This window comes from Pelodiscus sinensis, chromosome 8 (assembly GCF_052426305.1).
Source record: "Pelodiscus sinensis isolate ZL-2025 chromosome 8, ASM5242630v1, whole genome shotgun sequence".
NCBI classification, from domain to species: domain Eukaryota; kingdom Metazoa; phylum Chordata; order Testudines; family Trionychidae; genus Pelodiscus; species Pelodiscus sinensis.
Genome location: NC_143059.1, coordinates 3,014,107 through 3,042,045, shown reverse-complemented (window position 1 = coordinate 3,042,045; position 27,939 = coordinate 3,014,107). Strand labels below are relative to the sequence as shown.

Below are 27,939 nucleotides of genomic sequence, written 5' to 3'. Positions count from 1 at the left end.
CACCAGGTGCCCCAGCCCAGAGCCTGCACCCGACAGCCCTGCCTGCACCCCAGTCTGTCCTAGCCCAGAGCCTGCACCCCACAGCCCTGCCTGCACCCCAGTCTCTGTCCTAGCCCAGAGCCTGCACCCCAGTCTCTGTCCTAGCCCAGAGCCTGCACCCCACAGCCCTGCCTGCCCCCCAGGCTCTGTCCTAGCCCAGAGCCTGCACCCCAGTCTCTGTCCTAGCCCAGAGCCTGCACCCCACAACCCTGCCTGCCCCCCAGTCTCTGTCCTAGCCCAGAGCCTGCACCCCACAGCCCTGCCTGCACCCCAGTCTCTGTCCTAGCCCAGAGCCTGCACCCCACAGCCCTGCCTGCCCCCCAGTCTCTGTCCTAGCCCAGAGCCTGCACCCCACAACCCTGCCTGCCCCCCAGTCTGTCCTAGCCCAGAGCCTGCACCCCACAGCCCTGCCTGCCCCCCAGTCTCTGTCCTAGCCCAGAGCCTGCACCCCACAACCCTGCCTGCCCCCCCAGTCTGTCCTAGCCCAGAGCCTGCACCCCACAGCCCTGCCTGCCCCCCAGTCTGTCCTAGCCCAGAGCCTGCACCCCACAGCCCTGCCTGCCCCCCAGTCTCTGTCCTAGCCCAGAGCCTGCACCCCACAACCCTGCCTGCCCCCCCAGTCTGTCCTAGCCCAGAGCCTGCACCCCACAACCCTGCCTGCCCCCCAGTCTCTGTCCTAGCCCAGAGCCTGCACCCCACAGCCCTGCCTGCCCCCCAGTCTGTCCTAGCCCAGAGCCTGCACCCCACAACCCTGCCTGCCCCCCAGTCTCTGTCCCAAGCTCGCGCTCTCCCCCCCTCACACAAAGTCCGTCCCCGGCGCTTGGGCAGGTGTTGGGGGGGGGTCAGGATTTGGACCCCAACTTGGACAAGCCGGGAGCCAGGTCGCTGCCCTAGTGCCTGGGCCGTGGCCAGGGCGGGGCGGGTCGTTGCTGGTCCCGGCTCTTCCGCAGGCTGGGGGGGGTCCAAAGCGGCTGGACCCCCCCTGCTCCCGGGGCCGGTTCTGACCTTGCGGGGGGGCGGCGCCCGCGGAGGCCCCGCCCGGTGGCGCAGGAGGCCGGGCTCGGGAATCCCCGGCGGGCGGGGGCTGAGCCGGGACTTTCCTGGCTCAGCCGGAGCGCGGAGCCGCTGGAGCCGGAGGGTGAGTGCGGGGCTCGGAGCGGGGCGGCGCGGGGGGGCTGGCTTGATACCGCGGGGAGGGGGCATGGGATGGTCTCACACCTGGAGCCAGTGTGTGTGTTTGCGGGGCGCCAGGGTCACAGGGGGTGTCCTGGTGTCCCGGCGGGGTGTGTGTGTGGGGTTGTTGGGGGTCAGGTGGTGGGGTGCCTGGGGCAGGGTGTGTGTGGCGTAGGGGACTGGTCTGGTGTCTGGGCAGGGTGTGTGGGGTGGGGTTGTTGGGGGTCAGGCAGTGCAGTGTCTGGGGCAGGGTGTGTGTGGAGTAGGGGGTGTCCTGGTGTCTGGGCAGGGTGTGTGGGGTGGGGTTGTTGGGGGTCAGGCAGTGCAGTGCCTGGGGCAGGGTGTGTGTGGAGTAGGGGACTGGCCTGGTGTCTGGGGCAGGGTGTGTGTGGGGGGTTGTTGGGGGTCAGGCAGTGCAGTGCCTGGGGCAGGGTGTGTGTGGAGTAGGGGGTGTCCTGGTGTCTGGGCAGGGTGTGTGTGGCGTAGGGGACTGGCCTGGTGTCTGGGCAGGGTGTGTGGGGAGGGGTTGTTGGGGGCCTGAATTGGCGTTGGGCTAGGAGGAGGTATTGGGGGGCAGGGGGCTAGTTGGCCCCTCGGGTCAGGGCGGGAGCAGGTCGCTCTTGGAGTCTTTCCTTCATTCCCAGCTATGGTCCAAACACGTAACCCCCCCACTCGCGTGCTGGGCCCCTTCTGCGGTGGCCTGGCTCCTGCCAGCGAGTGGGCCCCGGCCCTTCCTCTCCCTTCAGGCCGCTCTCCCCGGGCACGCGGGGTCCCAGCGGGAAGCGTGTCTCTGTCTCCGTCTCTTTCCTGGTTCCGGGTGCAGGCTCCTCCCTCCTCCAGCTGGCACTGGCCTTGGCGCCTCGCCCCTTTGCGTTCCTCCGCCTGCACTAGGGGCTGCCTGGGTGCCTCTGCTCAGTGCCTGTCCCGGCCTCCAGCCGTGCGGGGCCGGGGGTTGTTTCTTTGGGCCTCTCGGGACCGACTTGACTTTGTGGAGGGCTCTGCAGCGGCCCGGCCCCGCGCTGTGCCCGAGCGTTGGCTCGTGCGGCGCCGCGGCAGGTCACAGGCCGTTGTGGGGCCCTGCCCAGATTCTGTTAGCGAGTCCAGGTGCAACGGGATCGATTCTCCCTCTGCCGGGGCCTTTCCTGCTCCCCGCGCCGGGCCCCCTGTGCAGCTCTGCTGGGGGTGATGGACGAGCCCCAGGCTGGCTCTCGGATCCGTTCGAGGCACCCGGACGAGCGTGTAGCTCGCCCTCCTCTGCGGGGGGGCAGCCAAGCCTGGCTCAGGGTGCTCCCCATGCCGGGACAGTGTCCTGGTGGGTGCAGGGCTGTGATCGCAAGGGGACCCCCTTTGTGGCACCGATAGGTGCGGCACACAGCCCTAGTGCTGCCCCCCGGACGGGCTACTGCGTGCTGAGGATTTGCAGGCCGGCGCATGTAGAGATGGGGGGTCCTGGCCGGTCCGTTGCTATGCGGGCTGGGACCCAGGAGCGGAATGGGGTGAATTACAGGGAGCCTTCCTAGGGCTGGTTGTCGGTGTCTAGAGCCCCCTGGAGCAGGGGTTCTCACGGTGCCTTGTCCTGCCTCTGGGAGGGGTGGCGAGGTGTCCGGTCTTTGGGCTAGTGATGGAGATAGGTCTGGGGCGTGCCTGGGTCCTTGGAGGGGTGGACCGGACTGACAAGGCAGGGCCCCTCAGGGGCGGGCTCAGATGCGAGAGGGAGAGGCGTCTGGGGAGGCTGCCGGTGGAAGGTTTGCAGCTCTGTTGCAAAGCCCTTGTAACGCCAGCCGTCCTGCGGTTTGAATTACGGCCCATGCAGTGCCCTTTGCAGCTGGTGGGGAGAAACCCCTCCGACCTCCCGAAGAGCAGCCCAGCAAAGCCCTGACGGAGAGAGGCTGGCGTCTGGGACCAGGCCGACCGGAACAGGGACCTGATCTGGAGGGTCCAGGCCAGTTGGGAACTTGGCAGGCGGCTGGACTTGGGGAAATGAAGAAGCTGCCGGGATGGGGCAGAGGGAGCTGGGACACGTTCCCGGCCTGGCTGAGGGGATGGTTCGCGTGGGCGGTGGGCTTGGACCGAATGCTTCCACATGCCACAGGGACCAGCCGAGAGGCAGAGCTGAAGTAAGAAGAGAGGAGGGGAAACGTCGTTTGTAACCCACGTTCTGGATGCTCTCCGGGGATGTGAAATAGTAACCGCGCGGCTGATCAAAACTCCATCGGTTAAACGCTCCCGGTGCTACCAGAGCGCTCGTCAGCACCTTTCCTCCCAACTGGCACCAGCTGCTACCTGGGACATGAACCTACTGCTGCTGGCTCTTAGGAACCCGCCATCTGTGCCACTGGCCTCCTGCGCCCTCTGCCCCTTCCCAGCGGCAATCACTAGGAGAGCCGGGGATCTTGCAACTTGTGTGAACTTGCTCTGAAGGAAAGAACCAGTTAAAATGACTCAGGCTCATTAGCTGTCTGCAAGTCGCCAGGGCCTGATGAAACGTTCCCTAGAAGACGTAGGGAGCTAATTGCTAATGGCTCAGGGCAGGAAAAGGGCTCCTCTCGGAAAAGGGAATTCTGACACAGCAATCGATTTGCAAACACACAGACGATGAGAATGGCAGGGATTTGTCAAGAACAAATTGTGTCAAACCAACCGGTTAGCTTTCCTGGACAGGGTAACAGGCCTTGTGGATAAAGGGGAAGTGGTAGATATGGTGCATCTTGACGTCAGCAAGACTTTTGATGCCGTCTCATATGACTCTTTCGTGAGCGGACTAGGGAAGGTCAGCCGAGGTAGAGTTCTTATTAAAAGGTGAAAGGGGCATAACTGGTTGGAAAACCATTCCCAGAGAGTGGTTATTGGTGGTTCAAAGTCAAGCTGGAAGGACATATTGAGAGGGGTCTTGCAGGGATTAGTTCTGGGTGTCGTTCTGTTCAATATCATCATCAGTGATTTAGATAAAGTGTACAGTACACTTTATAAAGTTTGCAGAGGATACCAAGCTGGGAGGAGTTGCCAGTGCTTTGGAGGAGAGGATTAAAATTCTCAATGATCTTAACAAACTGGAGAAATGGGCTGAAGTACAAAGGATGAAAGTCAGTAACCGCTTGGGAAGGAATAATCAATTGCACAATTTCTCCTAGAGCAGAAAAAAAGGAAGTGACTGTCTAGGCAGGAGCCCTGCAGAAAGGGATCTGGGGTTCATAGGTGGACCATAAGCTAAATATGAGTCAACAGTGAGACACTGTTTGGAGGGGATTTTTTTTTTGTTTGTTTTTTTTGCAACAAATATCATCTGGAATGTATTAGCAGGAGTGTTGTAAGAAAGACACAAGGGCTACGTCTACACTGGCATGATTTTCCGGAAATGCTTTTAACGGAAAAGTTTTCCATTAAAAGAATTTTTGGAAAAGCACATCTAGGTTGGCAGGACGCTTTTCCGCAAAAGCACTTTTTGCGGAAAAACGTCCGTGGCCAATCTAGATGCGCTTTTCCACAAAAAAGCCCCGATCGCCTTTTTCACGATCGGGGCTTTTTTGCGGAAAACTAATCTCTGCTGTCTCCACTGGCCCTTTTGCGCAAAAGTTTTTCGGAAAAAGACTTTTGTTCGAACGGGAGCAGCATAGTATTTCCGCAAAAGCACTGACAACCTTACATGAGATCGTCAGTGCTTTTGCGGAAATTCAAGCGGCCAGTGTAGACAGCTGGCAAGTTATTCCTCAAAAGCAGCTGATTTTGTGGAAAAACTTGCCAGTCTAGACACAGCCAAGAAGTTTTTCCTGCTGTACTCCATGCTGATTAGGCCTCAGTGGGAGTATTGTGTCCAGTTCTGGGGGCACACTTCAAGAAAGATGTGGAACGATTAGAAAAAGCCCATAGAAGAGCAACAAAAATCATCAAAGGTTAGAAAACATCACCTATTTATTTATTTAAAATATTTTTACCCTGCCTCTCTATTTAAAATATTTGAGGCGGCTTACAACATTTTTAAAAACACAGTACAAATATATATAAAAAGTTAAAATACGAGACCCCAGAGGGACATAAAACCTGCTAAAGAGAGAGGATTGAAAAGATTGGGTTTTAGTCTGGAAAAGAGAACGCGGGGAGAGGGGGGCTTAATAATTCTTAAGTGCATTACATGGAGGGAGAAAAATTGTCCTCTTTAACCTCTGAGGATAAGACAAGCAGCAATGGGTTTAAATTGCAGCAAGGGAGGTTTAGGTTGGACATTAGGAAAAACTTCCTGCCTGTCAGGGTGGTTAAACACTGGAATAAGTTGCCCAGGGAGGTTGTGGAATCTCCATCACTGGAGATATCCAAGCGCAGGTTAGACAGACACCTGTCCGGGATGGTCTATAATACTTAGTCCAGGGTACTGGACTACCAGAACTCTTAGGCTACGTCTGCACTGTGGGCTTCTTGCGCAAGAAGCTTTTTGTGGAAGAGATCTTCCGTAGAAACATCTTGTGTCAGAGTGCATCCACACTGCAAAAGCGCATCGGAAAAGCGATGCGCTGCGCACAGGGGAGCGTCCACACTGCAAGAAAGCGCTGATTGTCATTCACAGGATGGCCATCAGGGCACCTGTTCTTGTTTCGATCGGCTGTTTCTGTGCAAACCCCCCCTGCTGCCCATCCACACACCTTTTTGCACAAGAACTCTTGCACAAGAAGGAGGTATTCCTCGTAGACAGAGCAATACCTGCACCGCAAACCCCCCTGTTCTGTCGATTCACTGGAAATGTGCTTGCGCAAAAATGCGCTCGATGTGGACGCGCCGTGCGTTTTTGCGCAAAAACTCTGCAGTGTAGCCATAGCCGTAAGGTCCCTTCCGTTCCTACCCTTCTGCGATGGACCCCGTGGTTAGGGGCGAGGAACCTGTTTTGGGTTGGGGGCCCTTGGCCACAGAATAATCAGTTGAGGGCCACACACGAGTGAGACGTTTACGGAACAAACTTTAACTAACCGGGGCCCCAACTGAGAGGCAGAAGAAAAAGGGACACGCTCACTTTCACTCCTGCGCTCAGAGCACCAGGGTTTCCCTCAAACTCCAGGGGGTTGCCAAGGCTCGGCGCTTCCCCCCAGGCCCAGTTAACTCTTCTGGGGGCCTGAGGCCAGTAGATTCTATGGGGCCCTGTTAGGTTCTAGGGTGGGGTCAAAATGGAGGGTTCAGTGTGCAGGAATGGGCTGGAGTAGGGAGTCTGGGCAGGAGGTAGAGTTCAGGAATAGGGTGGGGGGGTGTAGTCCAGGAAGGAGGGAGGCTGCAGGAATGGAGGCCGCGCAGGGTCTGGGGCAGGGTGCAGGGTCTAGGCAGGAGTGGAGGGGAACTGTAGGGTCTGGGCAGGAGGGCGGGTGCAGGAGTGGAGGGGAAGTGGAGGGGCGGGGCGGGAGGCAGGGTGCAGGCAAGGGCTAGGGATGGGGCTGTGGGATTTGGGTGGGATGTGGGAAGGAGGGTGCAGGAGCAGGGTGTAGGCTCTGGGCGGGAAGGGGGTGCAGGAGGGGCAGGGGATTGGGGCACTTACCTGGTGCAGCTCCCAAGGGGCACAGGTGGTTCTGCGTCCCCCTGCGCTTGCAGGCCCTGCCCCCTGCTGCTCCCATTGGCTGCAATTCCGGGCCAATGGGAGTGGCAGGGGAAAAGCCCCCAGGTAAGACTTCCCTTCTCTGCATTCGTCAGCTGGGCGGGGAGGGGGGCAGCACAGCGCCGTGTCTTCCCCCACCAGGCAGAGCTGGCCACTCAGGGGTTTTAGCACCGGCTCCCCACTGCTTCCCCCCCCAGGGGCAGCCGGCGCTCGGGGAGCGTGGTGGCTCGCTGACTCTCTGTGGGGCTGGAGCATGAATACCAGGGAAGCCCCAGGCCTTGGGGGCCAGATCAAGCCAAGCCACGGCCCGTAGGTTCCCCATCCCGGCTGTAAAGTGTCCCTAAGGGTATGTCCCAGGTTCACCCTGAAGATTCCCTCTGAAGTCCACCGGAGTCAGTGTCTGCCGGGAACCGCATGCCAGCTGGGGGAGTCCCTCTGTGCCGGCTGAGCGACAGGAGCTCTCCAGCTACCTTCCAGCCCTTCGCCCCCAGCGTCTGCGCAGGGCTGTGGCTTCCTGCCTGCAGCAAGCCCCTTGCTCGCCCAGGCCCAGCAGACGACGGGAGGCCGGTGCTTCCCAGAGGTGCTCCGAGTGGCGTTCAGCCTGGGCTCTGCTGCCTGGGGAGCCGACGGAAGCCCGTCCTGGCAGGCCAAGGGCTGGTTTGGCTGGAGTACAGGCAGTCGCCTTGGCTTCTCCCCAAGGAGAGCCTCTTGCAGCAAGCCGCAGGGCGGCCCTGAGTCCGTGCTAGGCTAGCATGCTGGTCCAGGCTCCTGCAGCAGCTGCATCCTTTGGTCCTCGCACCCTGGTCCTGCAGGGAATGCTCCCAGGGAGCACACCTTGCGGAGGAGTGCAGAACAGGGAGCCTTCCCTGTCCCCTGGAAAACGCTGAGCACTGTTGTTCCGGGTGCCCAGGTGGGATCCTGCGGGGTCTGCCCTGCTCCAGGACTTGCTGTTTGTCCTCCAAAGGGATCAGGCAATAACTGAGTCGAGGGTCAGCTTGGTGAACCTCCTGGGTAGATGGGGAGGTTACAAATACAGCAGGATGCTGGCAAATAAGAAATTAACTGAGCGCGACAAGCCGTCCAGGAAAGAGCAGTGGGGAGGAGGGGCTGGGTGCAGAGAGAGGAGAGGGTTCACCAGCTATAGCACAGGGTGGGTGCTCATGGGGCGTAGGCCTGCGTCCCCGGTCTCTGCACCCCAGAAACACCGCGCTCTCACAGCAGACATCGTGTGCCCGGGCCGTGCTCCCCGCCCGCTGGGAGGAGGATCAGCTGTGTGAGTCAGCATGTGGAGATGCTGCGGCAAAAATAGTACCTGTGATACTGGGTTGTATTGGTAGGCACAGCGAGCGTGAAATGTCAGCGGGCAGGTGGAAGGGGAGGTACCTACAGACAGTGTGTCTGGGGAACTGAGACCGGGGGCAGAAGATGGCCCATCAGGCACCGGCTGGAAAAGGATGCTGCTCCAGGCTGTGTATCCTGCTATGGTTTTGTAGCCTCTTCTGTCCTGAAGGAACCCACGTGCTTATACAGGCTGCCTTGCTGAAATGCAGCTGCTTCTGGGGTGTAGCTCGGCTGCCCTGCACTTGCTTTCTCTGGAATAGCAGGTCTCAGTCTCTGGCATGTCTTCCTGGGCCCAAGGGATCTAGCCGAGCCTGAAGGGCCAGAGGAGACAGGCAACAGCTCAGCTCTCCTGGCACAGTGCAACTCTGTGCGGGAGCCAGGCTTTTCCAGAGACTGTGGAACAAACTCCCTCAAGCACTAAGGCCCATCCCAGACCCCGGTGTGCTGCTTTGCTCCGCCTGCTCGAACATGGGAGTAGACGATGAGAAAATGTTCCAGAAGAACACTCTACGGGCACAGCCGCATGCCAGGCGTCCATCCTGGCCCTGGCTGCATTGCTAGGAGAATCTCTGTGGATTAAAACACCGGCTGGGGGAAATCCATTTCGCCCAAGGACATCGGGGCCTCCCACCCATGATCCTTCATGTCAACGCCAGGCTGCCTGGTCCCAAAGGCTCTGTGTTACGATGGGCTGGCCTGGATCTACCTTGTGCCCAAGGCGAGGGGCTAGGATATGCCGCCCGTGCTCTGTGGCCTTTGTGAGCTGCCGTGCGGCAGTGGTGGAGTCCCAGGGTTGCTTTGTGATGGGGTCTGCCAGGAGCCAAATAGCCCTGGTCCTCCTCAGAGTCCTCCTCGCATCCCCAGGGGTTCCTCCCGGGCGCCCCTCCCCGCTCACAGCATCTCTTCCTAGTGTCTCCGTGCCGGCAAGGTGGCTGGTTGGCAGAGCACGTAGTCCCGTTCCCCCCAGCCACGCATGCAGGGCAGCCCCTGGCTAGACTTTGAGCGGAGGGAAAATCTCCTTGAGAATTTTTTCCTCCCTTTGACTTCTGCAGAAAATGAGTCACTGCCTGTGCAATCCCCGTCCTACCCCTCGCTCTCCCCCACGCACCCAAAATCCCCACGGTGGGGCCTGCCGGCAGCCAGTGATTCATGGTGTGAGAGTGCCGAAGAGTGGGAACCGGGCCGCTGCCGCGGCCGGGGGAGAAGCCAATCTGGACAGGGACCGGGGGCTGCGCTGAGGTCCTGCCCTACCAGGTCCTGCCATTCGCAGCCCGGGGACAGGACTGGAGCCCTGTGGCTGGCAGGGGCTGAACGGGCCGTGGAGGCCCAGCCTGGGGAGGGGAGAGTCACTGGCACCAGCTGCCGCATCAGTCCGAGGCTTAGATCCAGGGCCTCAGTCCCTGTGCGCCAAGGCTGGCCTGGAGGCGACCTGTTCGGAGTCTCTCCCCTCCAGCTGCCCTGTTCTGTGGCCAGGGGGCTGGGTGCCTCACTGGGCAACCCCCATTCTGCTGCCATCTCTGGGGCGAGGTGGAAAGTGCTGCTCTCAGCCGGGCGGGCAGGGAGGGTCTGTGCCTGGCCCCGGGGGAGGGAGTGGCTGGCATTGGGGGGTATCGCTCGGCCCCCCGGGAATGGGGAGAGATGAGCAGGACCTGCCTTGGAAGAGGACTGGGGCTGAGGGACGGTCTCCGTGCTTGGGGGGCAGAGGATGGGGCCGTGGGCAGGTGGCCATGGAGCAAGGCTGCTTTTCTGTGCCCCTTAGCTCTGAGCACAGAGGATGTTGTATTATGCGAAGCAGCAGGTTTGGGGGTGGAGGAGGGGGCTGGGATGCTCTGGCTCAGAGGCAGTTGCATATACACACAGCAGGTCTAGCCGTCTGGTGTTGCGTTACCTCGCCAAGGTTTCTGTGTCCTTGGAGGAGCATCAGAAGGGGTTAATCCCTGTTGCCTTTCATAGCCAAGGATCCCTAAACACTTGGCCTCTGAAATGCGGCCACCTCTGGGGTGGAGCCAGAGGCCCACCTGCTGGAACGCCGCATGCCAGCAGGAGGGAGGCCGGGGCAAACCCATGACGCTAGAGGCTGGACCGTGGAATCTCCGGCCCAGCCTGGTGCTGGAATAGCGACTCAGAGCAGAAGCGAGAGTCGGCAGTGGGGAAAGCAAGCGGCCTGCCGGAGTTTCCGGCCCAGGGCAGGGCCAACCCCAGCTCTGCCTCTCCGCTGCGCCCTCCTAGTGACTGACTGATTGTGAATCTCTGGGCCTGGAGGTGAAAACTCCCTCTGTGTTTCAGAAGGGCAGGAAATGATTTGCATAGCTCGCCTAGCCCCGCCCCGGGGTCACCCACAGCCAGCCCTGGCAGTGCTGGGAGTCGGCTGTGCTTCTGGCTGAGGGGCTTGTGGGGCTCCCAGCCTGGCAGTGACAAGGGAGGGTCCATGCATGGGGGGATGTGCGCAGAGAAGTCGGTATTCCGCACCGGCCTGCGGCTAAGGTAGGGGGGCACCAGGCGGGCAGGGGAGTCGGTGTGTGAACCGCGGGGTGAGTGGGGGGGGCTTGGCGAAGGGTGCGCTGGGGCCAGGGGGCTTGTGTGTTGCAGGGTCAGTGTGTCTGCTGTAGGGCAGCTGGGGGTGTAGGAAGGCTGGGGGCAGTGGGGGGGGGGGTTTCTGGCTATGGAGGGGAGTGAGTGGAGTGCTGCGGGGTGCCCGCAAATCAGGCAGCGGGGTGCTGGGGAGAGTGGTGCTATGGGGCAGGATGGGCTGGGGAGGGTCCGGGGGAAGCGGTGCTATGGGACAGGATGGGCTGGGGAGGGTCCGGGGGAAGCGGTGCTATGGGACAGGATGAGCTGGGGAGGGTCCGGGGGAAGCGGTGCTATGGGGCAGGATGGGCTGGGGAGGGTCCGGGGGGAGCGGTGCTATGGGGCAGGATGGGCAGGAGGGGTCTGGGGGGAGCGGTGCTATGGGGCAGGATGGGCGGGCGGATCCGGGGGAAGCGGTGCTATGGGACAGGATGGGCTGGGGAGGGTCCGGGGGAAGCGGTGCTATGGGACAGGATGGGCTGGGGAGGGTCCGGGGGGAGCGGTGCTATGGGGCAGGATGGGCAGGAGGGGTCTGGGGGGAGCGGTGCTATGGGGCAGGATGGGCGGGCGGATCCGGGGGGGGGGGCGGTGCTATGGGGCAGGATGGGCTGGGGAGGGTCCGGGGGGAGCGGTGCTATGGGGCAGGATGGGCTGGGGAGGGTCCGGGGGGAGCGGTGCTATGGGGCAGGATGGGCAGGAGGGGTCTGGGGGGGCGGTGCTATGGGGCAGGATGGGCGGGCGGATCCGGGGGAAGCGGTGCTATGGGGCAGGATGGGCGGGGGGGGTCCGGTGCTATGGGGCAGGATGGGCAGGATGGGGGGAGCGGGCTATGGGGCAATGGGCGGGCGGATCCGGGGGGCGGTGCTATGGGACAGGATGGGCTGGGGAGGGTCCGGGGGAATCCAGGATGGGGGGGAGGGTCGGGGGGAGCGGTGCTATGGGGCAGGATGGGCAGGAGGGGTCTGGGGGGAGCGGTGGGGGCAGGATGGGCGGGCGGATCCGGGGGGCGGTGCTATGGGGCAGGATGGGCGGGGGAATCCTGGGGGGGGCGCTGCTATGGGGCAGGATGGGTGGGGGAATCCTGGGGGAGCGGTGCTATGGGGCAGGAGGGGTCTGGGGGGAGCGGTGCTATGGGGCAGTATGGGCCGGAGGGGTCCGGGGGGGCGGTGCTATGGGGCAGGAGGGGTCTGGGGGTAGCGGTGCTATGGGGCAGGATGGGCAGGGGGATCGGGGGGGCGGTGCTATGGGGCAGGATGGGCAGGGGAGGGGATCTGGGGGGGCGGTGCTATGGGGCAGGATGGGCAGGGGGATCGGGGGGGCGGTGCTATGGGGCAGGATGGGCGGGAGGATCGGGGGGGCGGTGCTATGGGGCAGGATGGGCGGGGGGCGGTGCTATGGGGCAGGAGAGGGGGGGGGGGCGGTGCTATGGGGCAGGAGAGGTCTGGGGGGGCGGTGCTATGGGGCAGGATGGGCAGGGGGATCGGGGGGGCGGTGCTATGGGGCAGGATGGGCGGGAGGATCGGGGGGGCGGTGCTATGGGGCAGGATGGGCGGGGGGCGGTGCTATGGGGCAGGAGAGGTCTGGGGGGGCGGTGCTATGGGGCAGGATGGGCGGGGGGATCGGGGGGGGCGGTGCTATGGGGCAGTATGGTCCGGGGGGCGGTGCTATGGGGCAGGATGGGCGGGGGGATCGGGGGGGCGGTGCAGGGCGCCGGGGTCAGGCCAGGTGGCGGCGGGGGGCGGGGCCGGGGGCGGGGCCAGGCGGGGGGCGGGGCCAGTGACGCGCGGGCCCGTCATTTCCAGCCCCGGGCTGGGTTTCTAGGGACTTTCCGGGCGGCCCGGCCCCAACTTTCCTCCCCCCCCAGGCCCGGCCCCGCCCCCGCCGCGCAGCCCGGCCCCGCCATGGACGAGCCCTACAACGCGGTGAGACCCGGGGGGGGCCGGTCGGTGCGGGGCTCGGGCCCCCCCTCGCTGTGCCGGGCGGGGGAAGGATGGGGGGGCCGGTCGGTGCGGGGCTCGGGCCCCCCTCGCTGTGCCGGGCGGGGGAAGGATGGGGGGCCCGGTCGGTGCGGGGCTCGGGCCCCCCTCGCTGTGCCGGGCGGGGGAAGGATGGGGGGGCCGGTCGGTGCGGGGCTCGGGCCCCCCTCGCTGTGCCGGGCGGGGGAAGGATGGGGGGGCCGGTCGGTGCGGGGCTCGGGCCCCCCTCGCTGTGCCGGGCGGGGGAAGGATGGGGGGCCCGGTCGGTGCGGGGCTCGGGCCCCCCCTCGCTGTGCCGGGCGGGGGAAGGATGGGGGGCCCGGTCGGTGCGGGGCTCGGGCCCCCCTCGCTGTGCCGGGCGGGGGAAGGATGGGGGGGCCGGTCGGTGCGGGGCTCGGGCCCCCCCTCGCTGTGCCGGGCGGGGGAAGGATGGGGGGCCCGGTCGGTGTGGGGCTCGGGCCCCCCCTCGCTGTGCCGGGCGGGGGGGCCGGTCGGTGCGGGGCTCGGGCCCCCCCTCGCTGTGCCGGGCGGGGGGGCCGGTCGGTGCGGGGCTCGGGCCCCCCCTCGCTGTGCCGGGCGGGGGGGCCGGTCGGTGCGGGGCTCGGGCCCCCCCTCGCTGTGCCGGGCGGGGGGGCCGGTCGGTGCGGGGCTCGGGCCCCCCTCGCTGTGCCGGGCGGGGGGGCCGGTCGGTGCGGGGCTCGGGCCCCCCCTCGCTGTGCCGGGCGGGGGGGCCGGTCGGTGTGGGGCTCGGGCCCCCCCTCGCTGTGCCGGGCGGGGGGGCCGGTCGGTGCGGGGCTCGGGCCCCCCCTCGCTGTGCCGGGCGGGGGGGCCGGTCGGTGTGGGGCTCGGGCCCCCCCTCGCTGTGCCGGGCGGGGGGAAGGATGGGGGGGCCGGTCGGTGTGGGGCTCGGGCCCCCCCTCGCTGTGCCGGGCGGGGGGGCCGGTCGGTGTGGGGCTCGGGACCCCTCGCTGTGCCGGGCGGGGTGTCAGGCTCCCCCCTGTCCCGCAGTGCCTGGACGGGATGGACTACGACGACTTCCAGTTCAGCTCCCGCCTGATGGAGCAGAAGGAGCCGCTGATGGAGACGGGTGAGGGTCTGGCTGCACGGGGGGGGGGGGGGGGGTCAGGGAGCTGCCTGGCTCCAGGCCGAGGGGAATTCCCAGGCAGGCCCGGATCCCGGGAGTGAGAATTCCCGCTCAGCCGTGGGGAGCCTGGCTGGGCTGGTGATCAGTCCGCAGGGCCTGTCCCGCCCATTGGATCACAGGGCTCCGGTGAGTGGGGGGGCCTGATCCATCTCCTTCCGCCTCAGCCCCCCCCCGTGCTGCTTCCCGGAGCACGCTCACCCCAGGGGCACTGTGGGGCCCCTCCCTGGCTCTGCTGCAGGGGGAGCGTGATCTGACTTCACCTCCAGCACTGACCCTGCCTCCTCCTCTCTCCTCTGCCCCCGTCAGCGGGTTTCCAGCCGTCGGCCCCGCGTGCAGGTGGGCGCGCTTCACTCGGTGTCTTTCCTTTCTCCTCCGCAGCCGAAGGGCCCTATCTCATCATCATCGAGCAGCCCAAGCAGGTGAGGACTGTGCGGGTAGCCGCCCCGCCCCCCGCAGCTCCCGCCCCGCCCCCCGCACACGGCTGCTCCCGCCCCGCAGGTCCCGCCTGCCGAAGCTGGGGTGACAGTAGCTGTAAGGTCCCCTGGCCAAGGCTCTCAACCTGTGCCCCCCGCAGTAGGGAAGGGGCGTAGGCGGTCGGTGTGGGCCTTTTTCCCAGTGGGGTGGGGCCCGGGGCCCTGGCTCTACCAGGCTGTGACTGGGATTCTGGTTTGGCAGCGTGGGTTCCGGTTCCGGTACGGCTGTGAAGGCCCCTCGCACGGCGGGCTGCCTGGCGCATCCAGCGAGAAGGGACGCAAGACTTACCCTACTGTCAAGGTGAGTGCCAGGCAAGCTGTGCGGCGCGGCGCTGAGGTCCGGGGGTTCCCCGCAGCACCCCGTGTGCCCATGCAGGGAGACTGCTCCGGGGCCGGAGGTGGGAGGTGAACCTCCAGGGAAAGAAAGCTGGGATAAGACTGGCCCCTGTGCTGAGGGGCTTGCGAGGGTTTGGGGAGAAGAGGGGGAATGCGACCCCGGGGGAGCCAGCAGTACAGGTTGCAGGCCCGTGTCCCCCCTCTTCCCCCCCGCAGCCAGGGAGGGCCGCTCACTCCCCCTTCTCCCGCCAGATCTGCAACTACGGCGGCGTGGCGCGCATTGAGGTGGATCTGGTGACGCACAGCGACCCGCCGCGGGTGCACGCCCACAGCCTGGTGGGGAAGCAGTGCAACGAGGCTGGGAATTGCATCGTGACCGTGGGCCCCAAGGACATGACGGCACAGTACGGACTGGGGGCTGGGGCAGGCCTGTGTGGGTACCGGGTGGTGGCCGGGTCGCTGTCGCGTCAGTTACACTGGTGCTGGGCAGGCACAGCTGCTGCCCTCAGCAAGCCCCTGCCGAGATCCCTCTGGCTGGTAGCTGGGCATCCTCTGCGGGGACAGACACGTATTCCCGGGGCTTCTCTTCTCCGCCTCAGCCCCAGGAGCCCCCTTCCCAATGTCTCACCCGCACGGAACGGGCGCATCCGCTGACGGGCGTGGGAGACTCCCTGGCAAGCCTGTGCTCTTGCCGGGGCAGGCTGTAGCGCCGGGGGGGCCTGGAACAGGTGAGCTAATGTGCGAGAACCCCCCAGGGCGCTGCTTCTGGGAGAGCAGCAGGCGAACCCCGGGGGGCTCATGGCTCTCCTGTACCGCGGGACGGGGCTGTGGGGGGCTCTCCTGGTCTCTTGCCCTAGTAGCGTTGGTTGGCGACAGGCTGCCTGTCTGAGCCTGCGCCCTGCTGAGGCAGGTGAGCAGCTTCGTAGCGGGCTCTGAGCCGCTCCTCTTTGGATCGGGCCTCGCTCAGAGCCCGCTAGCGGCTGTGCCGGGCCGTGAGAGCTGTGGCAGGCTGGGCCGGGTTGGGGTCAGGTGACTGTGACTTGAGCCGCATTCCCCGAAGCAGCGCCGGGCCCTGAGACGTGCCGGGAGCGTCTCTCGCAGACTGCGTGTCTAATCGCTGCGCTGCCTACAGCTGGCGGCCTTGCCCTGCACGCTGGCGCCCGGCTGCCCCTTCCCCCTGCTGCGCACGTCCTCTAGGCCAGGCGCCACGAACTAGCCTGCTGCCTGGTCTCCCGCATTGGCCTGAGGTGTAGCCCCCTGCCCTAGCTCGCGCGCTGATTGCCCATTGGGTCCCCCCCAGATTCAACAACCTTGGGGTGCTCCATGTCACCAAGAAGAACATGATGGAGATCATGAAGGACAAGCTGAAGCAGCAGAAGATGCGTAACAGAAGCCAGGCGCTGACAGGTGAGGGTGGCTCCGCAGGGGGGCCGGAGGGCAGCAGGGGGCGGGCGTGGGGGCAGACCAGGCGTTCGTGGCAAGGAGGGATGCTGGCGTGTGTTGCAGGCCCTGGTGGGGGCCTTGGCCGTGGGCTGCAGAGGACCTGGCGCCCTGGGCAGGCTGCAGGGGAGCTGCTCAGACTCAGGGTGGCCGTGCAGCCGGCAGGAGGGTGCATCGGTGAGGGGGAGGAGGGGTCCAGGACCTGTAACCAGACGTGTGCTCCCTCGGGCCGGCAGAGTCCGAGCTGCGGGAGATCGAGCTGGAGGCGAAGGAGCTGAAGAAGGTCATGGACCTGAGCATCGTGCGCCTCCGCTTCACCGCCTACCTCCGCGACAGCAACGGGAACTTCACGCTGCCCCTGAACCCCGTCATCTCCGACCCCATCCACGACAGCAGTAAGCGCCCGCCGGCTTTCATGGGCCGCCTGGCGGGAGAGAGGGTGCACGGAGACTCTGACTGCCCGGGCTCTGCTTGGCTCAGCTCCCCTCTCCGGGCCAGGCCTGGCAGCGGGAGATGTGTGTGTGCCTAGCCAGGGGTCTGCGCGGGGCCCACTCTGTCTGGACAATGGCCCAGGCCGGGGGTGGGTGGCAGGGGAAGGGGTATCCTTGGTGGGAACCCTCATTCGGCAGCTTGCTGGGGCGTCTCCTTGGGACCCACTGATTTGCGCCAGGGGACGTTTGTGGCCAGGGCTCCCTCGTGGCAAGCGGGTGCAGCTTCGGTGGGTGCCCGTTCGCCCCAGCGGCCTGCAGCTGCTCCCTGTGGGGCGGGTCCCAGATCAGGGACTTGGCTCGCGTGTGACTCTGGAGATCTCCAGCAGCCTCTCGCCGTCCCCCCGCCCCATGCCGGGGACCGGCCCTCTGAGGCCAAGCCCTGACCCCTTTCCTGCTCCAGAGTCCCCCGGGGCTTCCAACCTGAAGATCTCCCGGATGGACAAGACAGCGGGCTCGGTGCGCGGCGGGGACGAGGTCTACTTGCTGTGCGATAAAGTCCAGAAAGGTGAGACGCCTGCCGGCGGGGTCCTTCCTCTCCCCCCCACGCGCGGACGGCCCCCTCCCCGCTGGAGCCGTTTTCATTCGTCCTTGCCAAAGCCCATCTCCTGGCCCGGGCGGCTCTGGGGCTGGTGTCTGGCGCCTGGGGCAGGTGGAGGGGGCCCGGAAGGGTCACGGCCCCTTCCCCCCAGGGCGGCGCCGCCTGCTGGCGTGCCCAGGAACTAGCTCTTCCGGCCCCGGGGCGCCCCCTGCCAGTCCGTGTCTCACCTGTGCCCTTGCGCTCCCAGGGAATCCGCCCCCTATGCCCACCTGCCTCAGTGACCCACGGCCAGGCGCCAGCTAGCCCCCTCGGGGGCAAACTGCCGTCCGACACGGCCACTCAGCATTGGCAAGGGCAGTGTTGCCTTCTGCTGCCCCCCTGCAGCCCGAGTACCCTCCGGCCTCGAGAGCAAGGCCTCAGCCTGGCCAGAGCTCCCCAGCTCTGCCTGCCTTTCCCCAGCCCTGCTCTGGGTCGGGTCAGGTCCCCTCTCCAGCCTACCAGGCAGCCAGCCATAGCTGGAGCAAGTGTGTCCCTGAGCTGCCCCTTTTATATGGCCCCAGCTGGGCACTGATTGGCTGCTCCCAGCCACACCTCTCCCAGGGCGGGGCTTAACCCTGATTTCACTGGACCCGGCTGCACAGCTGTGGAGGGAGCGAGGAGAGCAGGGGCTGTGGGGGGTCATGCAGGCTGGGCACTGCCACGGCCCCCCAGTGACGGCCCCCCTCTCCCCAGATGACATCGAGGTGCGGTTCTACGAGGACGATGAGAACGGCTGGCAGGCCTTTGGGGACTTCTCCCCGACGGACGTGCACAAGCAGGTGCGGCGGGCAGGCCGGGCGAAGGGTGGGCCGGGGGGATCCGGGGGGAGCCTGGCTCTACTGGGGCGGGCGGGGCTGTGAAGGTGGCACCCGTGCACAACCCCTCTCCTGGCTTGCCTGCAGTACGCCATCGTCTTCCGCACGCCGCCCTACCACAAGCCCAAGATCGACCGCCCCGTCACTGTCTTCCTGCAGCTGAAGCGGAAGCGGGGGGGCGACGTGAGCGACTCCAAGCAGTTCACCTACTACCCCGTGGTGGAAGGTGAGTGGCCTGGGAGGGGGCCCCCAGCTGACTTGTGGGCTCGGGGCCACTGGCTGCTTGCACAGACCCAGGGAGGAGCCGGCAGCTGCCAGGGCAGCGCTGACCCGCCCCCTCCTCCCCCTCCCCCCCGGTGTGTCCTGCCTGCAGATAAGGAGGAGGTGGAGCGGAAGAGGAAGAAGGTGCTGCCTCAGTTTCCCCAGCACTTCGGTGGGGGCTCGCACATGGGAGGGGCCGGCGGGGGAAGCAGCGGGTTTGGCTCTGGTGGAGGTGAGTTGAGCTGTTCTGTGCTGGGGGGGGTCTACAGCAGGGCACGTTATCCCACCCCCCGGAACGGTCTTGGAGCCAGCAGCTGCAGCGTGGGGGGCCGGCGCCCCCCTAGATCCTGCCTCTGGCCCAGCTGCCTTTCCTCCTTGCTCTGCAGGCGGGAATCTGAACTACCCCTACTCCTCGGCGCTGACTTACAACAACATCTACCCGTCTGGCCCCCACCCCATGGGCGGCTACCACGGGGGGGTGCAGATGGCCAGGGCCCAAGAGGGGGCCAATGGCAAGCGCCCCCCTGCGGAGGAGAGCCAGCGGCAGGAGCTGCAGACCCACGGTACGGTGGGCAGGGGGACGGCGAGGGCAGGGCGGATCCTGGGGGTCTGAGTGAGATGCTGGGGGTGCAGAGTGGGATCCCCAGTGGAGGGGGCGCTGGCCCGTCCCTGGGCAGTACAGGGGCCGACTCCCGGCTTTGCTTTCCAGTCCAGCACTGCAGCACGATGCTGGCTCTGGCGCAGCGGAGCGCCCGCGCCCTGCTGGACTACTCGGTCACCGCTGACCCCCGCATGCTGCTGGCCGCCCAGCGGCACCTGGCCGCCTCCCAGGACGAGAACGGAGACACGTGAGTTGGGGGGCGTTGCTGGGGGGCGCGAGGAGGGCTCCGGCGTCGTGCGGGCGCAGCACACCCTTACCCTCGTCCTCGGCGACGCCCGGCGGCCCCGCCCCGCGGGGATAGGCAGCTCTGGCAGGACCCGTGGGCCTAGGCCACACCGGCGAGCTCCCCCTCGCTGGAGCCGGGGGGTCTCCCTGGCACCTGCCTGCCCTGGGCTCACAAGGTGCCTCTCGCTCCTTTCGGCCCAGGAAGCCAAAGCGCTGTCCGTGCGGGGTGGGGCCGCTCGGGTGGAATTCAGTCCCTGGCCAGGGGCCTGGGTGGGGGGTGCCCTGCCGGGCTGGCTCGCGCGGGGAGCAGCTGCTGAGATGCTGCTCTGAGCCCCCGTTCCTCCGCTAGGCCTTTGCATCTCGCCATCATCCATGAGCAGACGGGCGTGATCAGGCAGCTGGTTCACGTCCTCCTTGGCACCCACAGCCAGCCAGTCATCAACGTGGCCAACCACCTGCAGCAGGTACCACGCCCCTCCCCCCGCGCTGCCCGCAGCAGCTCCCAGCCTCCCTGGGCTGGGCCGCCCCGCTGAGCCAGCTGCCCTGTCTCCTCCCAGACCCCCCTGCACCTGGCAGTGATCACCAAGCAGCCGCAGGTGGTGGGGCTGCTGCTGCAGGCCCAGGCGGACCCCACGCTGCTGGATCGCTACGGCAACTCGCTGCTGCACCTGGCGCTCCAGACGGGCGACGAGGCCATGCTGAGGGCCCTGCTGGGGCACCTGGGCTCCTCCGCCCCCGGCCTGCTCGGCACGCCCAATTACCACGGTGAGACGGGCCCCCCGGCGGGGAGAGGGGGTGCTGAGCAAAGAGCCCCAGCCGGGCTCTGCCACCCTGCGGGCTGGGCGTCCTGAGGGCCGGAGCCCCCCGCCAGCCTGGATCCGCCGTGGCGGCTTTGGGGCCCTGCAGCCTAGCCCACCTGGCCAGTCACCCTTAGCAATGGTCACTGTCTGCCAGAGTCCAGACCCCCTCCGGGGCGGGGCAGGGGACAGGGCCCCCCACTGGTGTAAGCCCTGCTCCCCATTGCAGGCCTGCTCCCCGTGCACCTGGCTGTGCGGGTGAAGAGTCTGGCCTGCCTGGACCTGCTGGTGAGGATGGGAGCGGACGTGAATGGCGCGGAGCGGCAGGGCGGGCGGACGCCCCTGCACCTGGCCGTGGAGATGGAGAGCCTCAACGTGGCCGCCCACCTGGTGAAGAAGGTACGGGGCGGGACTCCAGGGGGCCGGCAGGGCTATGGGGCTCTTGGGACAGCAAAGGCAGGGTCCTGGCCTGGCTTGGAACTTGTCGGAGGCTGCAGCACGCAGGCCGGTCCTGCCTGGGGGGCATGGGGCTGCCCGGCCCTGCCTGTGGGGCTGCCCGGCCCGGCCCTGCCTGTGGGGGGGCGCGGGGCGGCCCGGCCCGGGCCGGCCCGGCCCGGCCCGGCCTGTGGGGGGGTGTGCCCGGCCCTGCCTGTGGGGGGGCGCGGGGCGGCCCGGCCCGGCCCTGCCTGTGGGGGGGCGCGGGGCGGCCCGGCCCGGCCCTGCCTGTGGGGGGGCGCGGGGCGGCCCGGCCCGGCCCTGCCTGTGGGGGGGCGCGGGGCGGCCCGGCCCGGCCCTGCCTGTGGGGGGGCGCGGGGCGGCCCGGCCCGGCCCTGCCTGTGGGGGGGCGCGGGGCGGCCCGGCCCGGCCCCCGTGCGCCGCTGCTGAGCCTGGCACGGGACGCGCTGTGCCCGGCGTGCAGGGGCTGCCTCTCTTCTCGGCTCGCTGCTGCCCGTCCTCACCGCCTCCCCCCTTTCTCTCTAGCTGGGCGCCGATGTCAACGCTCGGACGTTTGCGGGCAACACCCCTCTGCATCTGGCTGCCGGCCTGGGCTCCCCCGTCCTCACCAAAATGCTCATCAAAGCAGGTAGCGCCCCCTGCTGCCGGGCTGCCCGCTGGGCCTGTCGTGTCCCTGGGCCCTCTGCTTGGGGCACTGGCCCAGCCAGTGGGAGGGGGCAGCTGGAGCCCTGTGGGGCGAGGGAGATCTCCTCCCCTGGGTAGGCTGGGCTGGGTCCGTCGCCCACAATCCGGCCCGGGCAGGGGGATGCGAAACAGAAGCCGAGGCTGTGGAGCCAGGCATGGGAGTGTTGTGTGAACGCCCCTCCCTGGCCTGGGTCCCTGCCCCCAGCCGAGACAGGCGACTGGAGGGGCGTGCACGCTGGATTGGAGCCCACTGGGGCAGCGGGGAGGGGCCCTGCTCTCCTCCAAGCTCTGACTCCCCCCACCTCCCCCAGGAGCGGACGTCCTCTGTGAGAACGACGAGCCGGTGCGGTCGTCCTCGTCCGAAGCCAGCAGCGACCCGGAGAGCGAGCCGGAGGAGCCGGAGGCGGGCATGGAGCAGGATGCAGAGCACACGGGCACCAGCCCTGCGGCTGAGCACAGAAGCAGGGAGCCCGGCCCCTGGGGAGCTACGCGGTGCCGGAGACACACGCCGCTGGACCTAACCCGGAGTCGCAAGGTACGGAGCCTCAGGCTCGAACCAGCGGGGCCGAGTCCCTGGAGTGGGGGACTCCGGGGAGGGAGCCAGATGGCTGGGCACGTGAGCCTGGCAGCTCTGCCACCTTCCAGCTGCCCCATCCCACGGAGAAGCTGAAGGAGCAATGCTCCGCGCCCTGGGGCAGGTGCTGGCACCGAGGTGTTCTATGGGGCTGGCTCTGCGGGGCCTGGGGCCCAGGGTGTCCTGTGGGCTGGGGGGCCCCAGAGACGCTCCTGGGACATGGGGCAGATCTGAGCAGAGCTCCGGTGCTGGGCTCCGTGCGGGCCAGGGCAGGAATGCTCCCGCCTCCGCGTCGGGCTGCTTGTGCCCGGGAGGCTGGGCCTGCGTCCCATCCAGGTCCCTTTCCCCGCGCGACTCTGACTGCTCGGCGCTTGGCCCCTGTGGGGCTGGGGGGGCTCCGGGTTCCTGTGCTGCAGCCCCGGCAGGGTGGGGTCCCAGGCTCCCCTGCTGCTGCTTCTGCTCCCGGCACATTCTCTGGGGCAGTGGGGGCATCTCTGGATGACTCAGGAGTGTCTCTCCCAGGTGCGGGAGATCCTGCTGCAAGCCTCGCTGCAGGGCCCCGAGTCGGAGCCATCTGCTGCCCCCCAGCCAGGTGAGCAGCCCCCCCCGCTGGGGTGCCCCCAGCCTCACCCCTCCCTTCTGGGCTGGGGGGGGCAGGGCAGGGCCCGTTACTCGGCTGACACCTTCCCCTGTCCAGGGACCATCCTGTCGCTCGACAGCCACACCCTGCAGGGCCTGGAGCAGCTGCTAAACCGGGACCACAGCGGCTCGGACTGGACCGAGCTGGCCCAGAGGCTGGGCCTGCGCAGCCTGGTGGAGACGTACAAGGACACGGCCTCGCCCAGCGGGAGCCTCCTGCTCAGCTACGAGGTGAGTCCCCGGCACGGGAGCTCCCCTCCTGGCCCCTGGCCTGGCCCCGCCCCCTCGCTGCCTCCCTTCCCTGGCCCCGCCCCCTTGCTGCCTCCCTTCCCTGGCCCCGCCCCCTCGCTGCCTCCCTTCCCCGGCCCCTGGCGTGGCCCCGCCCCCTTGCTGCCTCCCTTCCCCGCCCCCTGGCCTGGCCCCGCCCCCTCGCTGCCTCCCCTCCGGCCCCCTGGCCCGGCCCGGCCCCCTTGCTGCCTCCCCACCCCCTGGCCTGGCCTGGCCCGGCCCCCTCCCGCTGCCCCCTTGCTGCCTCCCCTCTGGCCCCCTGGCCCTGCCTGGCCACCTCTTGCTGCCTCCCGTCCCTGGCCCCCTCCCGCTGCCCCCCCTGGCCTTGCCTAGCCCCCTCTCACTGCCTCCTCTCTGCAGCTGGCGGGCGGCAGCCTGGGGGGCCTGCTGGAGGCGCTGGAGGCCATGGGGCTGAGCGAGGGCGTGAGGATGCTGCGCCAGGCGGAGACGGCCGACAAGCTGCAGAGCGCAGGTAAGGGCCGGGCCGGGGGGGCGGGGGGCTCAGCTCCCCCTCGCTGGGGCCCGCCTGACCCGCCGGCTCTTTGCTTGGCAGAGCTCAAGGAGGACAGCGCCTACGGGAGCCAGTCGGTGGAAGAGGAGCAGCCCCTGGCGCTGCACCCGCTGCTTCCCGCCGAGCGGGCCAGCGCGCCCCCCCACAGCCAGCAGCAGCAGGTGCACTGACCTCCCGGCACCTTCCTGTGACTGACCGAGGGGCGGGGCCGTGGCAGGCTCCGCCCCCGCATTGAATCCAAGTGCCTTTGGCCCCAAGGGGGCCGCCTGTGCCTGTGGGACTGTCCTGTGGCCGGGCCGGCCGTGGTGCAGCTGGCACCGGCCGGGAGCCCAGCCCTCGCTCTGCTCCTATTTAAAGACCCCGCCTCCGGCTGCTTGGGTAGGTGAATAAAGGGTGCGGCTCCCAGGCTGTTTGCACTGAGCTTCTCCAGAGCCTGCTGAAAGCTGCCCTGCACCGGCCTGGCCGGAGCCCTGCCTGTGTCCTGCGGGCCGGCCCCTGCCACTGCTTCTCCGTCAGCCCCCTTGAGTCCCTTTGCCCCTGCCTCAGTTTCCCTAAGGTTGTAGGCAGAGGGGCCAACCCCCGAGTTGCATGCAGGGTCCCTGTACCACCCCTGCCCCGTGGGGGAGGCGTTGGCCCATCGGCCAGAGCTGGCTCCCTGCTCCTGGTGGGGGAAGAATGGAGCCCGGCCCAGCCACTTCAGAGCAGGTTTTACTTCAGTACCGCATGGAAGAAGCTGTACAAAGATTTTTTGCAGTCGGCTCGAAAGAGCAGAGTAAAAAGAGCCACATTCACAGTCGGGCGGGGGCAGGGGCGGCCTCCTGCCCTTCGCCACGGCCCTGGGGGAGCCGCTGTGCCCATGCAGCCCCAGCCCCCAGCGGCTTGGGTCACAGCTGTGGCGCCCAGAGCAGCCTCCGGTCCCTACTGGAGCTGGGGGCAGAGGCTCCCCGGCTGGCCCGTCCCCTCCCTGCTGCCTTGGCTCCGTGCTCCGGGAGGCACAGGGCCACTGGGGGAGGCCTGGCTGAGCCCTTTCCGGCTGGAGTTGGGGGCGCAGGATGAAATCCAGTTCTCCTGGGAGCTGTAGAGAACCCTGCTTCCCCCCCAGCTGTGCCCCTCCTGCCCCTGCTGCCCCTGCTAGTCCAGCTAGGCAAGGGGCCACAGCGCTCCTCCCGGCGCGGGAGGGGGCAGCCAGTTTGCTTGGCACCCTCCTCCCCAGGGTGCGCTTTTGGGCACTGGTGCCAGCTCAGTGGGGGGGGCAGGTGCCAGCTGGTGCCAAGGGGGTGCCTGCCGCGCCCGTGGGGCGGGCAAGGACTAGCCAGCTCCTCTGTGCAACAGAAAACTAGTGCTGGGCGGGAGCTGGGGTGGGGTTGGGCCTTGGGCGCCCCCGTCACGCAGCCTCGCTCGGAAACACGCTGGAGGACTCTTGGGGGGTCCGTGCCAGGTCCCAACCGGCGTCTCCGTGCACCTGCAAATCCGCACAGGCCGGTACTAAAAAGTGCAAAACTGTATCACAAAACCGTTCCAGCCTGAGAACCCAGCCGCAGGGCAGCCAGCGCGTGGCGGGAGAAAAGCCCCAGCGTGGTCTCCCCGGCCTGCCTGGCCAGGCGCGGCGTTTCACACTGACTAAGGGAGCTCAGGCGCTGGCTGGGGGCTGGTCCCGGCTCGGCCCCTGCACCCAGTTCATGGCATGGGGCCTTGGGGGGCGAAGTCCTGTAGCGAGAGCCCCTGAGGCTGGGGCCGGCCCTGCGCAGGGCTCTGGTTCCATGCTGAGCTGGCCGGGTGCCTGCTGGTGGTGGGGTGGGAGCGCTCAGCCCCATGGCTTGTGCCCACGCAGGATGGAGTCATGCAGGGTCCCGCTGCCCCGGGGCCGGTCTGGCGAGGCGCAGCCCCTCTAGGATTTCTGCAGGCTGCCGGCGGGCGGGCGGGCGCTGCGCTCCGACACGTTGCGCCTCACCTTGGGGCCGGCGCTGGCCAGCTCCAGGTGGAGGGAGGGGCTGGAGCGGGCTTTCTTGAGGCTGTCCTCCTCGCTGATGGCCGCGTCGAACAGCGTGGCCTCGAAGGCCGCCAGGTCCTCGGAGCCCGCCTTCAGCTTGGCCCGGAGCAGCATGGCGTAGGTGCCGTAGCGCGTCTTCTGCAGGCAAGCGCAGGAGGCGGGTGAGAGACATAGGGCGGCGGGCGCAGCCTTGGCCCCTCCCCTCTACCCCCTGCTGTGGCGTGGCAGTGTCCCCGAAGGCAGCCCGGCTCGCCCCTCCGCCCCCCTGCTGTGGCGTGGCACTGTCCCCGAAGGCAGCCCGGCTCGCCCCTCCGCCCCCCCTGGCTGTGGCGTGGCACTGCCCCCAAAGGCAGCCCGGCTCGCCCCTCCGCCCCCCCTGGCTGTGGCGTGGCACTGCCCCCAAAGGCAGCCCGGCTCGCCCCTCCGCCCCCCCTGGCTGTGGCGTGGCACTGCCCCCGAAGGCAGCCCGGCTCGCCCCTCCGCCCCCCTGCTGTGGCGTGGCACTGCCCCCAAAGGCAGCCCGGCTCGCCCCTCCGCCCCCCTGGCTGTGGCGTGGCACTGCCCCCGAAGGCAGCCCGGCTCGCCCCTCCGCCCCCCTGCTGTGGCGTGGCACTGCCCCCAAAGGCAGCCCGGCTCGCCCCTCCGCCCCCCTGGCTGTGGCGTGGCACTGCCCCCGAAGGCAGCCCGGCTCATCCCCCCTCCATGCACGAGACATCTGGGTGCTTCTCCGTAATTCAGATGGGATTAAAAATGCAGTGGAATGACCCCCCCCTCCGTTTCCTGGGGGCCTGGGCCCCAGCCTCAGCCATGTTGGCCCTGTGCCTGGGCCCTCGGGGGGCAGAGGAGCTGGGGGCAGGGAGGGTGCTGGAGCACTCCATGGCACGGGCCCTAGGCCGGGCGAGGTCTCAGCAGCTGGAGCCGAGCTGGGGGCGGCAGGCAGAGCCCCCCTCACCTCGAACTCCAGGTACTCCTCCTTCTGCTTCAGCTCCTCGTACTCCTTGCCCTTCACCTTCTTCTCCGGCAGTGAGGAGCGATGCTCCACCAGCTCCGCCGCCATGGCCTTGAACTTGGACTCGTGGCTCTTCGCCTGCTCCTCCTGGGGCGGGGCGGGGCGGGGGGTCAGTGGCCTTCCCCAGCCAGCCCCGCCCAGCCCCACCTCACACCTAGCCCGTCTCTCGCACCGGAACCGCTGCAGGGCCCGGGGGGGGGGGGGGGCCCCAGAGCACACGCCCGGCCACGTCGCCGTTCTCGCAGCAGCCTGAACAAACACGTTCCCACCCCCACCCTCCCAGTGGGCCGGCCCCTTGCTGCTCAGCGCCCCGCCATTCCCCCCTCGCTCTGGGGAACAGCGGGAGACGCAGCCTGTCATCCCCCCAGGCACAGCCTGCTCCCTTTCCTGCGCGGCCGGGCCCCTCGCCTCGCTGCCCCGCCCCTGCCCTGGGAGCCCCCTGGCAGCGCCGGCCTCGAGTGACCCCATCGCCCCCCCCGCTGGTTATTCAACAACCCCAGCCCCCGCCCCCCGGTACCTGGGACAGCCTGGTGGCAGAGCTGGGCAGCAGGGGCCGGCTGAACTTCTTCTGGGAGCCGATGGCCGCGGGGAAGGGGGGGGCGGAGAACATGGCTGCCACCACGTTGATGCGCGTGATCCAGGAGTGCATCTGTTCCGTGTTCCTGCGGGGACACGGCCAAGGCCTGAGCCCCGGCCCCACAGCTGCGCCCCCCCTTCCCCCCCCCCCACAGGGACGCTGCCAGCCCTGGGCCTCCACGGCCAGTGTCTGCCCCCAGCACAGTACGTGGTGCCCACAACCCCGCTGGCGTCCATCTTGCTGTGTAAGCGGACAAGGCCTGGCCGGGGGGGGGTTGCCATGGCAAAAGGGGGTGCCGAGCGCCCCTCCCTGCACCCCATCTGCTGTGTGCCTGGAAAGCGGGAAGGTGCCCTCAGCCAGGAGGGGGCGCCACAGGCCTGCTCCCGGGGACAGCTAGCTGGGGAACCCCCCGAGGAACGCCCCCCCCAGCCCGCGCTGGCCTGTGCCCAGGAGCGGCCGGGCGCCGCGCCGGCTACTCACGGGGCCTGGAAGAGGAAGACGCGCCACTCGGCCGTCCTGAGGTAGAAGACGTTGGGCCGCTTGCTGTAGTCGGACGCCCGCGTGGCCAGCGCGTGGTGGATGCTGATGGCGTTCTTCAGCTCCTCCTCCGCCAGGGGCTTCCCGGGCTTGTGCTCCTCCTGCAGGCCCAGGCGGGGACAGGTGAGCCAGGGGCCGCTGGAGGGGGAGCCACCGGGGCCGCCGGGCGCAGCAGGCGCGAGGGCCTCGGCCAGTGCCCAGGGCTCGTGCTTGGTGCCTGCCCGAGCTGGCTGGGGCCCCCTGCACCGCGTGGCCCCGGGAGGCCGTTCCATGCGCTGCTAGCCCAGTGCCGGGGAGGGGGACGGCTGCTGCGGCTGCACCCACGGGCCCAAGGCCAGCTGGAGCGTCACTCGGTGGGCTGGGCCTCCGGCACGCTCTGACAACAGCCGTGGGAAAGCAGCACTGCTGCCTCGCTGGGGACGGCTCGCCCTGGCCTGGGCCATGGTCCCGGCTAGTGCCCAGCATCAGGCAGGGGAAGGGGCCTGGGCCGGACCTGTCGATCGCTGCGGCAGGGCCCCCCAAGCCAGGGGAGCAGGGCAGGGGGCCAGCCTGGCTCCTAGGACTCAGCCTGACTTCAGGCTCTGCCCTGGGGCGGCCGGGAGGGTCTCGCTGCGCCGTACCTTCTGCAGGTAGAGGATCATTCCCTTCAGGATGGCGTGGAAACTCTTCCAGCCTCGCTTCCCGCGGGGGGCTGGCCAGGAAGAGAAGCAGCATCAGTGGAACATCAGAGCCATGTGCACTGCACCGCAGCCAGCGCCATGCCCGCCCACCCGCCCCAGGGACGGGCA

At 67.6% G+C, this 27,939-nt stretch overlaps 2 protein-coding genes across 13 annotated transcripts in view; one reads left to right on the top strand and one right to left on the bottom strand.

Moving 5' to 3' along the window:
* Positions 1 to 1,093: 1,093 nt before the first annotated feature.
* On the top strand, positions 1,094 to 23,458 carry NFKB2 (nuclear factor kappa B subunit 2). 10 transcript variants are annotated; one of them, XM_089780013.1, is made up of 23 exons: positions 9,981 to 10,606; positions 12,555 to 12,612; positions 13,675 to 13,753; positions 14,117 to 14,229; positions 14,486 to 14,584; positions 14,872 to 15,023; positions 15,920 to 16,026; positions 16,296 to 16,454; positions 16,951 to 17,055; positions 17,821 to 17,906; positions 18,030 to 18,168; positions 18,316 to 18,435; positions 18,590 to 18,766; positions 18,913 to 19,051; positions 19,439 to 19,553; positions 19,647 to 19,854; positions 20,116 to 20,285; positions 20,868 to 20,970; positions 21,338 to 21,561; positions 22,123 to 22,192; positions 22,298 to 22,470; positions 22,888 to 22,999; positions 23,081 to 23,458. In XM_089780013.1, the coding sequence occupies exons 1-23, from the start codon at positions 10,551 to 10,553 to the stop codon at positions 23,206 to 23,208; spliced, it is 2,892 nt and encodes a 963-aa protein (XP_089636139.1). In that variant the 5' UTR covers positions 9,981 to 10,550; the 3' UTR covers positions 23,209 to 23,458. The 10 variants fall into 10 exon arrangements, with proteins under 10 accessions (XP_089636140.1, XP_089636143.1, XP_075790676.2 ...); XM_089780015.1 differs by having other exon boundaries at positions 9,986 to 10,606; positions 14,189 to 14,229; XM_089780014.1 differs by lacking the exon at positions 9,981 to 10,606 and adding an exon at positions 1,094 to 1,177 and having other exon boundaries at positions 14,189 to 14,229; positions 22,123 to 22,470.
* Positions 23,459 to 23,582: 124 nt separating this feature from the next.
* Positions 23,583 to 27,939, bottom strand: part of PSD (pleckstrin and Sec7 domain containing) — a 49,922-nt gene continuing 45,565 nt past the window's right edge. For all 3 annotated transcript variants that reach the window (XM_075934550.2, XM_075934548.2, XM_075934552.2), the window contains exons 13-17: positions 27,772 to 27,842; positions 27,095 to 27,252; positions 26,555 to 26,699; positions 25,981 to 26,124; positions 23,583 to 25,166 (exon numbers count right to left, since the gene is read on the bottom strand). In XM_075934550.2, coding sequence (XP_075790665.2) covers positions 24,927 to 25,166; positions 25,981 to 26,124; positions 26,555 to 26,699; positions 27,095 to 27,252; positions 27,772 to 27,842 — 758 coding nt within the window. In that variant the 3' untranslated portion in view covers positions 23,583 to 24,926. The remainder of the gene's footprint in view (positions 25,167 to 25,980; positions 26,125 to 26,554; positions 26,700 to 27,094; positions 27,253 to 27,771; positions 27,843 to 27,939) is intronic.

What these genes read in the sequence shown, in the direction of transcription:
- NFKB2 (XM_089780012.1), top strand. Translation starts at nt 10,551, where the DNA reads ATGCATGGGGGGATGTGCGCAGAGAAGTCGGTATTCCGCACCGGCCTG. An exon ending in CAGGACGAGAACGGAGACAC is followed by an intron (nt 19,052 to 19,438) that starts GTGAGTTGGGGG and finishes TTCCTCCGCTAG; the next exon opens with GCCTTTGCATCTCGCCATCA. An exon ending in GCCTCCTGCTCAGCTACGAG is followed by an intron (nt 22,471 to 22,887) that starts GTGAGTCCCCGG and finishes TCCTCTCTGCAG; the next exon opens with CTGGCGGGCGGCAGCCTGGG.